Below are 14,386 nucleotides of genomic sequence, written 5' to 3'. Positions count from 1 at the left end.
CTGGCGAACCACAACAGTCTTAGAGTCTTCTCCTCCTCAAGCTAAATGTGACCAGCGTCTCCAAATGTTCCTTATGCATTTTTCCTTTCTGGCTTCTAACAAAGGTCACATTCCACTTTGCTAAAGTCCATCCAAAATTGTGGTTTCCAGAACTTGACGAACTATTCTAGGTGGGGCCTGACCAACGCACAATTTTTCTTCTTTTGATGCAGCCTAAGATTGCATTTTCCTTTGTGGGTCAAACTGTTGCCTGGTGGTCTGTTTGTGATCCACCAAGAGAGCCAACAGAATCAGCATCATTGTCCCCAGAAATCTGGGTCCTCCTTTGACCGACCTCGGAAGGACGGAAGGCTGAGTCAACCTTGAGTCAGTCAGGATCGAACTCCTGGCAGTCGGAAGAGTCAGCCTGCAATGCTGCACTCTAACCACTGCGCCACTAGGGATCCTAATCTCTTCTGGATTCACTGCTGCTTAGTATATCCCCCCTCAATCTTGTGTTTTGATTTTTCCAACCCACACGAACTACGTGGCGTCTGTCCAGGTTGAAGTTCATCCTGCTGGTCTCTACCCAGGGTTTTGGCCTCTGAAGACCCACCCGGGCCATGAGGTTGTCCTCTACAAGGGTCTCCTGCCTCCAATATTTGTGTGACACCTGCAGACTTTAATAACCCCGTTTCCGAATTCCTCATCAGGCGTGTGTTGCACAGCACAGGGCCTACCATGGAGACACGCGGCGTGTCGCGGGCGCTTCCTTCCCAGTTGATGCTGGGCCTTGTGCCACAAGCTCCCTGGCCACGAATGTCCGGCCAGCCCTGTGTCTCCTTTGTCTTCTGGGCGAGACCCTCTCGGGGCTCTTCACGGAAAGCTCTGCGAAAGTCCAGCCAAGCTGCCCTTCCGGTCATGACTTATAAGGGTCACTATCACAAAGACTATGGTTCACCAGAGCGTCAGTCCACCTTAGCAACGTGGAGCAGACTTCCGCTCCCAGAATTCCCCTGCCAGCCACCTTCCCTCCTTGGGGGCAGCTAACAGACGTGTTGAGCCAGGACGGCCCCGCGGGAGAAGGACGGCTGAAGGCGGAACCGCAGGGGGCCCCCGGCTGCGCTCAGCGAGTGCTAGCAAAACACAGGCACCACGTTCCCACCGTGGCAGGAAGAAGGCAGCTTGGAGACGGGAGCTGATGCAGCCCCCCCTCTTCCCCCCATGGCTTGATGGTGGCAGGAGGCAATGGAGGAGGAGGAGGAGGAGGAGGAGGAGGAATCCTGCCCACACCCACCCTGCCACACTGAGAACAACGATCCAGCAGGGCAGAGCTACAGGGGGGTGCCAGAACATGCCGAAACTGTTTGTGCCCAGGAAAGAGGGGGCTCCTGGGAGGAAGGAAGGTGGGGTGGGGGCTGAAAGGAAAGGCAGGCAGGGTGCCAAAATGTGCTGTGAGTAGATGGGAGCTTCCACTGCTCGATGCTCCCTCAGCACCAACAGAGGGAGAACATTTGTAGCTCAGGGTTGATATGAGGGGGGTCCCTGGTGCTCTCTGAGCCTGGGGGTTTTCTTGCAGATGTTTCGTGACCCAACTAGGGAACATGATCAGTGCTAGAAGGGAGGGGAGTTTATGGAGGAGGAGGAGGAACAGGAAGGGGAGGAGAAGGGATGGAAGAGAAGGAGAAGGAGGGAAAGGAGCGGAGGAGGGGAAGGAGAAATGGCGGAAGGTCGAGGAGTGATGGAGGATAAAGAGAAGAAAGAAAGAAAGAAAGAAAGAAAGAAAGAAAGAAAGAAAGAAAGAAAGAAAGAAAGAAAGAAAGAAAGAAAGAAAGAAAGAAAGAAAGAAAGAAAAGAAAAGAAAAGAAAGAAGAAGGAAAGGAGAAGGAAAGGAAGGAAGGAAGACTATGGGGTCCTTGGTGCTCTCTGAGCTTGGTGGTTTTCTTGCAGTCGTTTCGTGACCCAACTAGGGAACATTATCGGTGCTAGAGGGGAGCGGGGTTTGCAGGGAGGAGGGAGGAGGAGGAGAGGGAGAACTGTGAGCTCCTTGAGCTTGGGTGTTTTCTTAAAGACATTTCATGATCCAAACTAGGTGACCTCAACATCCTGCCCAGCTGTCCCCTTACACAAAACCAGAGCAGGAAAGCATCAGGAAGTGCAAGAGTAAGAATGGAGGGAGCTCCAGGTGGAGGCAGGGAAGTGGGGTCAAGTGGGGAAGTAGCCTTGAGTCCCTGCATAGCCACAAGAGGCCTAAGCCTCACCGTCACCCCACCCCCCTCACCCAGCCCCATGGAACCTTCTCTGGTGGTTCACAAGGGAAGGCAAGCAGTCTGGGGAAGATTCCTGTAACACGGGCAGAAGGCAAGGAAGTTGCTGACTTGGCTCTTTCACGAGTGGATCAGGTCACTTACGATGGGTCCGGTCACAGGACCCACCACAAGACCCTCACCTGACGGGATCCCCCCCATCACAAGACCTACTGACCACGTGAAGTCCTTACAAGTGGAAGAACACGGACATCCCCTAAACTCCGCTGCAGATGTTACCTGGCCTGGTAACGAAGCGTTAGGAAACCATCCCACAAGCTCAGAGAAGGAACCCCCACCTTCTTCCTCCACCTGAGCTACAGGTGTTCTGCCACCCCCACCCCCCCAGCCTTCTTCACCCCCACACGACCAGCCACCTGCAGCAGCTTGGAAGCACCTCAAGCAGCCCCTTGGGGCAAAAACAGTTGATCATCCCAAGCTAAAAGGGAGCTGGGGGAGGGGCTCCACAGAGAAGGGAGGGGCTCTCACAAAGGTGTCCCAGGTTCAAGTCCTGTCAGACACGGATGCTCACCTGTGGGACTTCTCTTGACAGAGGAAAAACGGGATCCTAAGCTTCTGGAGAGAAATATGAATATACACCAAGGTGGGATCTAGGGGGCTGGTGGAAAGGAAAACGGCCCAGCTGGTAGGTTGATGGGCCACGAAGTGTGTGGGAAGCCCCTCTTCCAAAGACTGGTGCTACCAGCCCTTCAAGGTAGGCCACCTCAGGAAACAGAACTCTAGGGTTACGAAGTACAACAAGAGAATCTCAATATCTGTATCCTGATCCAGACGGGGCAGCCTTGAGTTTGTTCCTCACCCGCTCCTGACTTTGTGGGCGCCTTCCTGGCGATTGTGGTGTGGCCTTCTCCAAGGTCATCTCCTCTCCTCTAGGGCAGACTGTAAAGGTTGCTCTGCCTCCTGAATATCCTAAATCCCACCCCAAACGGTCCCCAATGAGTCCGATTTCTCCTGCAGCCAGCCCACGACCAAATGTCCATGGCATCTTTTCTCCGTCTCAGTTCAGCATCCCCGAAGAAAACCCTCCGACTCCCCAGGATTTACGGCGGTGCTCGAGACAACAGTTGCAAGGGACTCCCTGCATACAAAGCAGCTTTGCAGTCCATGAAAACACCCCCTCACCTCCACTGATACCCACCCAGAGCGTCACGCTTTGCCTTGGTTCTAGTGCCCCCAACACCGGAACCTGCTTTTCTGGCCCCGTGGCCATCTCTTGGCCAACCCAGAACCCTACATGTGGTGGCTCCCCTCAAGTACAGGGCAATTCATGGACTCCAGGTAGCAGCCGCCTTTGGAAGAGGCTTCCACCTTCTGAGAGAAAGTCTAGGTCACCTGAAAAAGTCACAACCAAGAGCCAGCTGGTCCTAAGAAACCGCCTGGAAGTGCACGAGGGATCCGCTTTCTCTTTTCCTCCCACACAGATGCAACAGATGTAACAGAGGCAACACACTCAGGACCCACAGAGCCAGGAGCCCGCACGACACCTGCTTCACCTTTCTAGCTTGCAAGCCTGCAAGGTTGACCAGCTTGGGCACTGGCACCTCTTAGCCTTTTCCGGAGAGCAGAGGTTCCTTGATTCAGTAGATTCCCCCGGACCCCAAAAGACACCTTGCTTTGTTGTTTCTTTCAACGTACCAGAAACACCCCAGGGGCACCAATCTACCCCAGAGGTGTGTTGCTAAGGAACTGGGGAGATCTACGGCGGAAGAGATTTAAGAGGGAAGATGTGGAGAAGGACAGGGGTTGTTGTCCACCAGGATGAGGAGCAATAACATTTTCTCCGCTAAGGGCAGGGCCCCCCAAACTTGACGACTTTAAGACTTGTGGACTTCAACTCCCAGAATTCCCCAGCCAGCTTTGCTGGCTGGGGAATTCTGGGAGTTGAAGTCCATAAGTCTTAAAGTCGCCAAGTTTGGAGACCTCTGAATAAGGGCATTAGATCAGTTGCTGAAGACCCATAAAGCAGCTGGTGCCACCATGAGGTCCAGTAGCTTGCAGACCATCTTATGAAAGCAGCCCACTCACTGTCCTCCAGAGGCCCTTCTAGGCCCGGCAGGACCACCAAACAGCCGAGCCCTCAGCTTGTCCTGCCTCGTGGCTCTATGGGGCTAAGGGAAGCCAACAGCCCCCAATGGGCACCTTGGTCCTGGCCGCCCCTCTTCGATCTACCCTCCCCCCCCCCACACACAGAAAGGGTCTTACCTAGTCGGGCATCGAACTGCCGCATCTGCACTTCCTCGACGCATTCTGCCGGGAACCAGCCTGTCCGTCCTTTCACAGTTCCTTCCCAGAAGCCCCCTTCTCCGATGCTGAGCACTGCGGGGGGGGGGAATGGGGGGGGAGGAGAGTCAGATCCACTGATGTTAAGCATGAACACGGAGGGCTGAAAAGGGCTGCCCCTCCCTCTTTGACACGACCCCACCATTCCAGGTGCCCACTGGAGACACCCCGCCATGGCCCTCTCGCTTCCCTTGTCCCGCCCACAGGCCTGCTGAGAGAACCACTCGTCAAAACTTATGGATTTTCCTTTCTATGAAAATCTGCATCCATTTTCGTTGGTAGTTTTGTAAGCTACCGTCTCCTGCCGGTGCTTTGATATCGCCCAGACCCCTAACTCGTGCCAAGTTATACGATGCTTCCTCTAACCAATTCCACTTCGCTCCCAAAAGGCACTTTCTGATTCAACCGCACCCCAAAATCCCAACAACGGATAAAAAGACAAGGGAGAACCGGTTTCCTGTTAGCCCATCAGCCCAGGCGTGTGTGAATCAGGGTACGGGCATTGACCTCTGAACGGAGCATGCTGCCCCATTGCAGCTCCAGCCTCTCGGCCTCTGGGTGAGTCTGCTTCCAAGGCCCAGAAGGGCCTGGTCTGGTCTGGTGGGCTCCCCCTCCCTCAACCAGTGGGGAAATGCTCCCGGTTTGGCCTGGTTCAGCTGAACCGGTAGCAAAATTTGTTACCGGTTTGGCTGAACTGGTAGTAAAAAAACACACTGATGATCAACTGAAAGAAGAAAGAAGGGAAAAGTGCAGGATCGGCCCCTCCCTCCCTCCCTCCCACCCAGGATCGGCCCTCCCTCCCTCCCACCCACCCAGCCCTGGGCTTTTCTGTTCTTTATCCTCTCAGCTGATTGGTGCTGCGGAGCCTCAGCTGGTGTTTGGAAAGCTGTGCGTGCGGGCATTAGGTGTGCGTACACGCAAAGTGTGCGATCATCGAACTGGTAGGGAAACGGGTAGAATCCCACCACTGCCCCCCACACTTGAGATCAAGGCAGCGTCCAGGTTCTGGCCAGGACCAAGTGTGGACAGGGTGCAGAGGATTCTGGGGTTTTGCATGGCTGCCTGGGGAATTCTGGGAGTTGAAGACTACACGTCTTAAAATTGCCAAGGTTGGACAGCCCTGTTTAGAATCTTGGAAGCTTCAACCCTGGAAGACTCTACCACAAATCCTCCCCAGGGAGTGTTCAAAACATCCATAAATAATAGAAACTCAAGATGATAAACACACCAAGGGCCTCCACCCCCGTACTCTAAGGCCCAGATATCTCTCTGCATTGGAATGCCAATAGATATTTCCTCCGTTCCCAAACACCTTTGGGGCCAGAGTGTTCCATGAAATGGGGCTGCCCTTTTGAGGGACTCCCAGGATCCCCCAGCTGGCATGCAAAGGACATGAAGCACCGGGGTAAATGCCAGTGCAATCCCGGGCTGCATTAACAGAGGGACAGAACCAAGATCACATGACATCTTAGTACTGTTTTATAATGCCTTAGTTACACCACACTTGGAATACTGCATCTCGTTTTGGTTGCCACGATAGAAAAAAAAGATGCTGAAAGTCTAGAAAGAGCAACAAAGATGATTAAGGAGCTGGAGGCGAAAACACACAAAGAAGGATTGCAGGAATTGTGTGCGTGTAGTTTAATGAAAAGAAGGAATCGGGCGACATGAGAGCATCTTCCAATATTTGAAGGGTGCAACAGAGAAGAAAGGATTGAGTTATCCTCCAAAGCCCCTGAGGGCAGGATAAGAAGCAATGGGTGGAAAGAGGTCAAGCAACCTAGAACTAATGAGAAATTTCCTGACGGTTAGAAATCAGTGGGACAGCTTGCCTTCAGAAATTGCGGGTGCTCCAATACTACAAGTTTTTAAGAAGAGGCTGGACAGCCATTTGTCTGAAATTGGGTAGGTTCCACTGTTTGAGCAGGGGGCTGGGCCAGAAGGCCTCCAGCTCTGCTATTCTGTTTCTGTAAGGATGGTCTTTCTTTGAGGCCCAGTGCCCAGCCTTTAGGGCTAACCATCAGCAGCCTCCAGCTTGAGAATTTTCACCCTGAGGTTAGAAGTATGCTAGAATAACAACCAAAAGAGCTTCCATCAATACGCCGAAAAGAAAAGGGGAATGAAAGAAACAGGATGCCAGCTGCTGCTGCATGAAAAGAGCAAACTGCTGTCCCATATCAAAAGAGTTATTCAATTATTTCGGTTCGGTCTTCTCCAACCAAAAAGATGCCTTCCACTTGAAAATTGCAAAGAGTACGGAAATAGACATAGGTTTGGAATCTTCGTTCCTTGGAAGGAGCTGATGTCCCCAGAGCAAAAAAGATCTAGCAGCTAAAATCCAGCCAGTGTAAGACAGATACCTAGGGACTTTCTGGAGCAAATCGTAAGGAGATGCTTTTGCAAGGCCCTTGAAAACAATGCAGCAGTCTCCAGAAATCAGCAATGATTTGTCCCAAAAGATTTAGCCGCAGAAGATGCCCGCTATGGGATTGGATCAATCCCTTAATAGATTGTGGGTATTCAAAAAGTCATAATATAACTTGACTCTGGCAAAACATTTGATATGTCCATTAGCACGCTGATTAAAGGTAGGCTAGATGTCAACTGTCTGATAGTGGGTTAAAAAATGGTTGTCATAATATAATCATTAACAGCTCCTGTTCACGTTAAGGAGAGACACCACAAACTTTGTTCTGGTACCTCAATATTCCTATGAGAGCAGCAGAGGAGAGAATAGAAGGAACAGTAACTGGGAGAGGGATCTTGGAGTCCTAGTGGACAATCACTTCAACATGAGCCAGCAGTGTGCAGCAGCTGCCAAAAGGGCCAATGCATCCTAGGATTTGGGGCCAATCACCAGGAGATTGGGACTCGTAATCCAGCTTTAAGTGCAAAAGGCAGCTGGGTGGCTTTGGGCCAATGCCTCTCCCTCAGCCTAACTCACCTCACAGGGATGTTGTTCTAGGGAAAACAGGGAGGGGGAAATGCTAGGTATATACTGCATCCACTTTTGGTCACCATACTGTAAAAAAGATGTTGAGGCTCTAGAAAGAGGGCAGAGAAGAGCAACCAGGATGATGAGGGGACTGGAGGCTAAAACATTTGAAGAACAGTTGCAGGAACTGGGCCTGGCTAGTCTAGGGAAGAGAAGGACCAGGGGAGACAGGATGGCAGCCTTCCAATATTTGAGGGGCTGCCATGGATAGGAGGAAGGGAGTCAAGCTATTTTCCAAGGCACCTGAAGGCCAGACAAGGAATAATGGATGGAAACTGAACAAGGAGAGATTTTTCAACCTGGAAATAAGGAGAAACTTTCTGACAGTGAGAACAATCAACCCATGGAACAGAAGTTGTGGGAGCACCATCACTTGAGACCATCAAGAAGAGACTGGACTGTCATCGGTCAGAAATGGTGTGGGGTCTCCTGCTTGGGTGGGGGGTTGGACTAGATGACCTACAAGGTCCCTTCCAACTCAACTGTTAATCTGTACGTTCATCATAGTGAATTACATAGGAAAAGCATAACGGTGGGATAAAAGTTGTATGAATGAATGAAGAAATGAATGAATGAATGAGTCAAGGCCAAAATGCAAGAAAAACTTCCCAAGATTAAATCAAGAGTAGAGGGTGAGTTGTTCTGCACTGGACCTGTTCTGGTGGAGGCTGGACATCCCTCTGGACATCTCTGTGCTGATCCAGGAGTTGACCTCCACGATTCCACCCTAATAAGAGGTTGCCCAGATTCCTCGACTCTCTCCAGTGGGGCAGAAACAGGCTGTGCTGGTGCAACCCCCCCCCCCCATGTGGTTGTGTGTCAGTGCCGAGAACAGCCGGACTACAAGACGTTCCCTGGCGGTCAAAGGACTTGGCCTCCCCCTTCCTCCTTCTCAGTCTGATATATGCAAGATCAAAGGCCTTTGGGGGAGGGGCTCAGAGAAATGCCTGCAATTATCGCCTTACCATCCAGAATGTGTGTTTGTGTGGGGGGCTGGGGGTGGCCAACTCGGTGCAGCCCCCGTCCAAGCTGCATTCGGCCATCCTTCATGGCAAGATAATGGCTGCTGCAGCAGAGGAGGGCCCGTCCTCCGCCTGCAGAGGGAGGCTCTGCGAAGCAGCAGCTGGCACACCCGAAGGGAGGGAGCCAAGCATCCCAGGGCCAACTCGGCCTCCTCCCCCCCTGCCAAGACCAGCGACTCTTACCCAGAGGGCAGGGTTGGATGGGGGGGGCGGGGAAGCAGAGGCTGGCCCAGCCACCCAGATCTTTCCCAGGCAGCTGGACATCAACTGTCCCGTCCAGCAGAGCTTCCAAGGGAGAGGGAGGTCATCTTGGAGGGGACCTTGGAGGTCTTCTAGTCCAACCCCCTGCTCAAGCAGGAGACCCGCCTAGACCATTCCAGACAAGGGGCCGTCCAGCCTCTTCTTAAAAACCTGCAGTGATGGAGCCCCCACAACCTCTGCAGGGAAGCAGCCCCCCTGTTCTCACGGCTGGGAAATGCCTCCTTAGTCCTAGGCCGCTTCTCTCTGGGCAGCTTGTGGGTTCCTGCAGGACCCCAGCAGTGGGTGGTGAGCGAGGGCCTCTGCCCCTCCCCTCCCGCCGGACCCTCAGCGCAAAGGGACCGTTTTTTCTGTGGGCTGGTCTCTTTCTTTCTCTGCTGGACGGCTCCCTCAAAGCAAGCCAATTACGCAGGAAAGGAGGGAAGCAGCTGAGAAGGAGACCAAATCAAGCTTAATCAAGGCCATTCACTCGCCCACCCAGCCCTCCTGCCCTGCTTCCACCCCCCACCATCCACCCCTCCAGCCTCGGGGGAGGGGTGTGTGCGTGTGAGATCCCACCTCCCCCCCACAAATAAGAGGCAGAATGGCCCAAGGAGGACTCTGGGATCTGCAGCCTTCATCAAAGGGGCTGGAGGTTGGGCTGAAATGAAACCTCTTTAACTGGCCAATTTTTGCCCGCGTGATTTCTGGTCCTTCCCAGGGGCTGGGCAGGGGGGCCAAGGCTGCAAGTGGAAGGATGGCAAACATGATGGCTAGGAGGCAAAAAGGGCATCGGAAGGGCTGGTGCCAACAACCTCCAGGGCTTCGGTGCCAGAGCTGGAAGATGGGCAGCTAGGAAGACTCCGTTGCCCGTGGGAACAGAGATAGGATGGCTGTAATGGGACCCTGACGGGGTGGAGAGAGGCAGGAAAGGGCTCAAGAGGAGGACAAAAGGGACCTTGGAGGTCCAGCCCCCTTGCCCAAGCAGGAGACCCCGTCCAGTCTCTTCTTAAAGGCCTCTCCAGGGTCAGAGCGCCCACAATTCACGGAGAGGAGTTTTTTCCACTGATTGCTTGTTCTCATGGTCCAGGAAATTCCTCCTTCGTTCCAGGGTGCTTCCATCCTTGGTTAGTTTCCATCCTTTCCCTCTTGTCCTGCCCTCAGGGGCTCAGTCATGATTACCTGGTCCTCCCTTCAGGGGTTGGAATAGAAGACCTCCAAGGTCCCCTCCAACTCAGAAACAATGGCTGGAAACTCATCAAGGAGAGAAGCAACCTGGAATTAAGGAGTAACTTACTGACAGTGAGTTGTGGGTTTGAAGAAGAGACCGGACAGCCACTTGTCTGAGATGATATGGAGTCCCTGTTCGAGTAGAGGGCTGGGCTAGAGGACCTCCAAGGTCCCTTCCAGCTCATTCTATTCTGCAGCCCTTCCAACTCTCTCGTTCTGTTCTGTTCGTACCTGGGGATCTTCTGTTGCTCCCTTGAACAAACCACGGAGATCTATTTGTTTATTAAAGCGATTTGCCGCCCACCGCGTTTTGAAGCGACGCCGAGGACGGCGAAATAAAGGAGGTTTTAGGGCAGGCGAAGGGGCACTTCAATCGCAAAGACTGGGGAGATGCACGCCTGGCATGATAGCCAAACCAATTTCCTGGCTGTTCTAAATCCAGATTTTTCAAACTGTGTTCCCTAGAATCGTGGGGGGAGGTTCCATCAGATGCCGACAGCTAAATCAATATAAATACAAACGAGCGGCCCATTTTTATCACCGGAGCTCTGTCTCTCATCAAGGGTTCTGGGAAACCATTGTTATTTACCCACCTGACTTCCATGACCCGAAAAGAAATCATTTTCAGGCCTTGACTGAGATGGGCGGCTGCAAAAATGGAACGAAGGAAGAAACAGAGAAATAAATAGACCCCCTGCTCTAAACGAGGGCATCTTGGAACCGCTCGGGGGGCAGTCAGTTCTAAATTTATTCCTAATGGTGGGACCCCAATTTGGACCCCAATTTAGAAAACCATCACTTTATTACCTGTATTTTACAATGCAGGCAGCCCCCAACTTACAACCATAATGGAGCCCAGAGTTGTGGAACTAAGACACATCGGCTGTTAAGCAGGTCATCAGGGGATCTGATTTTGTGGTGGTCATTTAAGCAGTTCTGAAGTTGTTAAGCAAATCCATTGTCTCCTGTTTTCTGGCAAAAAAAGGTGTAAACCACGGTCCCCTGATGGCGTGACTGTGCAAACAGCCCAAAGGTGACCACAAGGCCACCGGAGAGGCGGCTGTCGTGTCTTTGAATCTGGGTCATAAGTACCTGCTGAAGTGTAAGTCAGCTCACAAAGCGACCGGTTGTCAATTGAGGACCCCCCAATGGGAAATGTCCAAAACAGACACATTCGATGACAGAACTAAAAAAGAAAGGGATCTGGTGAAAAAGAGGCCAACAGGAGATCAAAAAGGGCTGTAGGACCTCAGGGTGACCTAGAGGTGGTTTCGAACCTCCAGCCTTCCAGTTCCCAGCGGGTCAGAGAGGAGGAGCAGCCCAAGCCGCAAAGAGACATTGCAGGCGGGACGCTAAGCCAGGTTAAGAGGCTGGACGTTTTCTTCTGGACCCGGAAGGGAAAAACACAGGACGGGAAAATCTGTGGAGCCGGAAAAAGGGAAAGGAAACCGCGAAGAGGAAGAGTTCAAATGTCTTTAAATTATGTTGGGGGAAAAGGAAGAGAGCCAGAAAAGTAGATTGGCTGATGCAGGAGAGGGAGAAAAAAGAGGAGATTCAAGAAGAAGTGAGAGATTATAAGGAATTTGTTGCAGACTAGGCAAGTCCCTGAGTTACAACCATTCATTCAGGGGCCATTCAAAATCACAAGGGCACTGAGACATAGTGACCGAAGGCTGTTGTTCACACTTACGACCCTCGCAGCATCCTCACGGCCATTGGGTAACTGGCTCGCATTTATGACGGCTGCAGGATCATGGGATTCCCGCTAGAAGGTCGCCAAAGGAGATCACACGGCCTCTGGATACAGCAACCGTCATAAATACGAGTCAGTTGCCGAGTGTCCGAACGCTGTCCACATGGACGCTGCAATGGTCGTAAGTGCTGGAAAACGGTCGTTAAGCCGCTTTTCTTTTCTGGGGCCGCTGTAACTCGGAACGGTCGCAAGTGGGGGGCCACCTGCATTCCCCCCTCGCTAGAGGGAAGCCCGGAGCCTGCCTGAGGCCGCATCCTCCCCCTCCGCCTTTCTGGAGGGAACCGTGGATGCTCGGCCGGAGCCTGCGGATCCAGGCTCTCGGCATGTTGCTAGGCAGGTTCCCTCCGAGGCCCGAGTGCTCAGGCGCTGAAGCTTCCCTCCCGCTTCGCTTTCTGACAATCTGCCATCTCCTTGGAGACCGAGGGGCTTCGCTTTCCTTCCGGGGGAGGGGAGGGCGGCGGCTCCCTCCTCCTCCTCCTCCTCTCTGTGCAGCTGGAGGCAGCTTGGTGGCGAGGAGCCCAGGGCCTCTTCCTCTCCCTCTTGCCTTCTCCAGGGCTCCAACCAGGGGTGGGATTCAGCCCGTCCGGTCCAGTTGGGGAGCTAAATTTACATCTGGTTTGCCAAACCGGGAGTTGAACCAAACGGCTGACCCCACCCGCCCCTCTCCTCCCAGGAGCCTCCCATGGCCCGTTTTGGATGCAGTGCAGGGTCCGCGCGTGGAGGCTCTGGGAGGGGGAAAACGCCCCCGAAGTTCCGGAAGTCCAGAAATGGGCCTGTTTCCTGCTCCCGGAAGGTCTCCGGAGCCCGGGGCAGGCCGCTTTCTCCCTCTCAGAGGGCCGAGGGAATCCTCCCGACTCTGGGGGAGGGGAAAGTTCCAGCAGGCCACGCCCACTATGGCCACGCCCCCGGTTGCTGGGATTTTGGAATCCCACCCCTGGCTCCAACCTTCAAGGAGAAGGGGGTCCTCGGCTTATGGCCGCAATGGAGACCACGATTTCCGCTGGGAAGCGAGACCGTGGTTAGTGAAATGGGTTTCCCCCCCACACTCTGCAACCTTCCTTTGCCCCAGTTGTTAAGGGAATCTGGCTCCCCTCCTTCCCTCCGTTGGCTTTGCTTCTCGGAAGGTCGGAAAAGGGGATCAGGTGACCTCAGGGGACACGGCCACCAACGGTCACTAAGCGAACCGTTGCAAGCCAAGGACCTGGAGCTCTGCACCAATGTCCATTTCCTGGGAGATTTGACAGCCCAGAATGAAAGCCAAACGAAAAGAAAGCCAGGCAGGCTGCCCCTCGGAGGGGCTTCACGCGCAGGCAGCCAGAGCCCCCTCCTGCCCATCCTCTGAGGGAGACCCTACCCTGTGATCCTGTTCTCTGGTCCGGCCCCCGCTCAAGCAGGAGACCCCACCCCATTCTGGACCAGCGGCTGCCCAGCCTCCCCCGAAAAGCCTCCAGTGATGGAAGCGCCCACAGTTCCTCCTCCCTCCTCCTCCTCCTCCTCCTCCTCCTCCTCCTCCTCCTCCTCCTCCAAGCTGGCCAATGCATGGATTACTTGGTTTGGGTGCAGGAGACTGGATCACTTTCCCCCCCCCCCCAGGAAACCCTTGCCTGGTAGATCTACCCTTTGCAAGGCCGAATCTCTTGCGGTCTGGGGCCAAAGGGGTCTCGTGCGCAGGGCCCAGGCACCAGGCCAGGCAGGGGCTCCCTGAACGGTCCACCCAACAACATTTTGGGGGAAACGCGGCTTTATTTACTTACTTGATAAACTTATTTGGCGCCTACCTTGACGTGGGGGCCATTCTACTCTCATAAGAAGGGGAGGGGGGAGCCCAGAAAGGCATGAAACAGAAGGGAAACAATAGGGCAATAAAGTAAATAATTACCAAGGATCACAACAAGAATAAACACATCAATCTGGTAATTAAAAAGGATGGATGGGTGGAGAGCAGTGTGTGTGTGTGTGTGTGTGTGTGTGTGTGCTGGAGACTGCCATCAATCCAGCAGCCACTCCAGTAAAATAGATGGATGGATGGATGGATGGATGGATGATGGAGAGAGGGGGAGGTAGGTAGGTATTTACTTATTTTTATTTAATTGATTTGTCAATTGCTTACAAGATGACAGGTATAAGTATAAACATAGTTTTGAATACATGAAATGGATACATATAAGAAAAAGAAAAAATAGCACAGGGAAGGTAGGCACGTTGGTGCGCTTATGCATGCCCTCTACAAGATACAAGGTAGAGGGGGAGGGAGAGAGAGAAAGAAGGAGAGAGGGAGAGAGAGAGGGAGGGAGAGAAAGGAGGGAGAGAAAGGGGGAGGAAGGAAGAGAAGGGTGAGGGAAAGAAAGGGAGAGAAGGAGGAGAGAGGGAGGGGGAGGGAGGGAAAGGAGAGGGAGAGAGAAGGAGGGAGAGAGGGAAGGAGAGGTTGGGAGAGAAAGGAGAGAGAGAGGGAAAGGAGGGAGAGAAAGGGGAGGAAGGCAGAGAGGGAAAGGGGGGGGAGAGGAAGAGGGTGAGAGAGAAAGGAGGAGAGAGAAAGGAGGCAGGGAGAGAAAGGAGAGAGAAA

General features: G+C 53.3%; 1 protein-coding gene across 3 annotated transcripts in view; it reads right to left on the bottom strand.

Annotated features, from left to right (window-relative positions):
• SHANK3 (SH3 and multiple ankyrin repeat domains 3) overlaps positions 1-14,386 on the bottom strand; it is a 264,751-nt gene that overhangs the window by 84,104 nt on the left and 166,261 nt on the right. For all 3 annotated transcript variants that reach the window (XM_087969020.1, XM_087969021.1, XM_087969022.1), the window contains one exon: positions 4,509-4,622. In XM_087969020.1, coding sequence (XP_087825146.1) covers positions 4,509-4,622 — 114 coding nt within the window. The remainder of the gene's footprint in view (positions 1-4,508; positions 4,623-14,386) is intronic.

This window comes from Notechis scutatus, chromosome 6, assembly GCF_049901735.1.
Source record: "Notechis scutatus isolate UNSWTSFEM ecotype Mainland chromosome 6, rNotScu1.2, whole genome shotgun sequence".
Taxonomy (NCBI): Eukaryota; Metazoa; Chordata; class Lepidosauria; order Squamata; family Elapidae; genus Notechis; species Notechis scutatus.
This window is presented reverse-complemented; position numbering and strand designations above follow the sequence as displayed.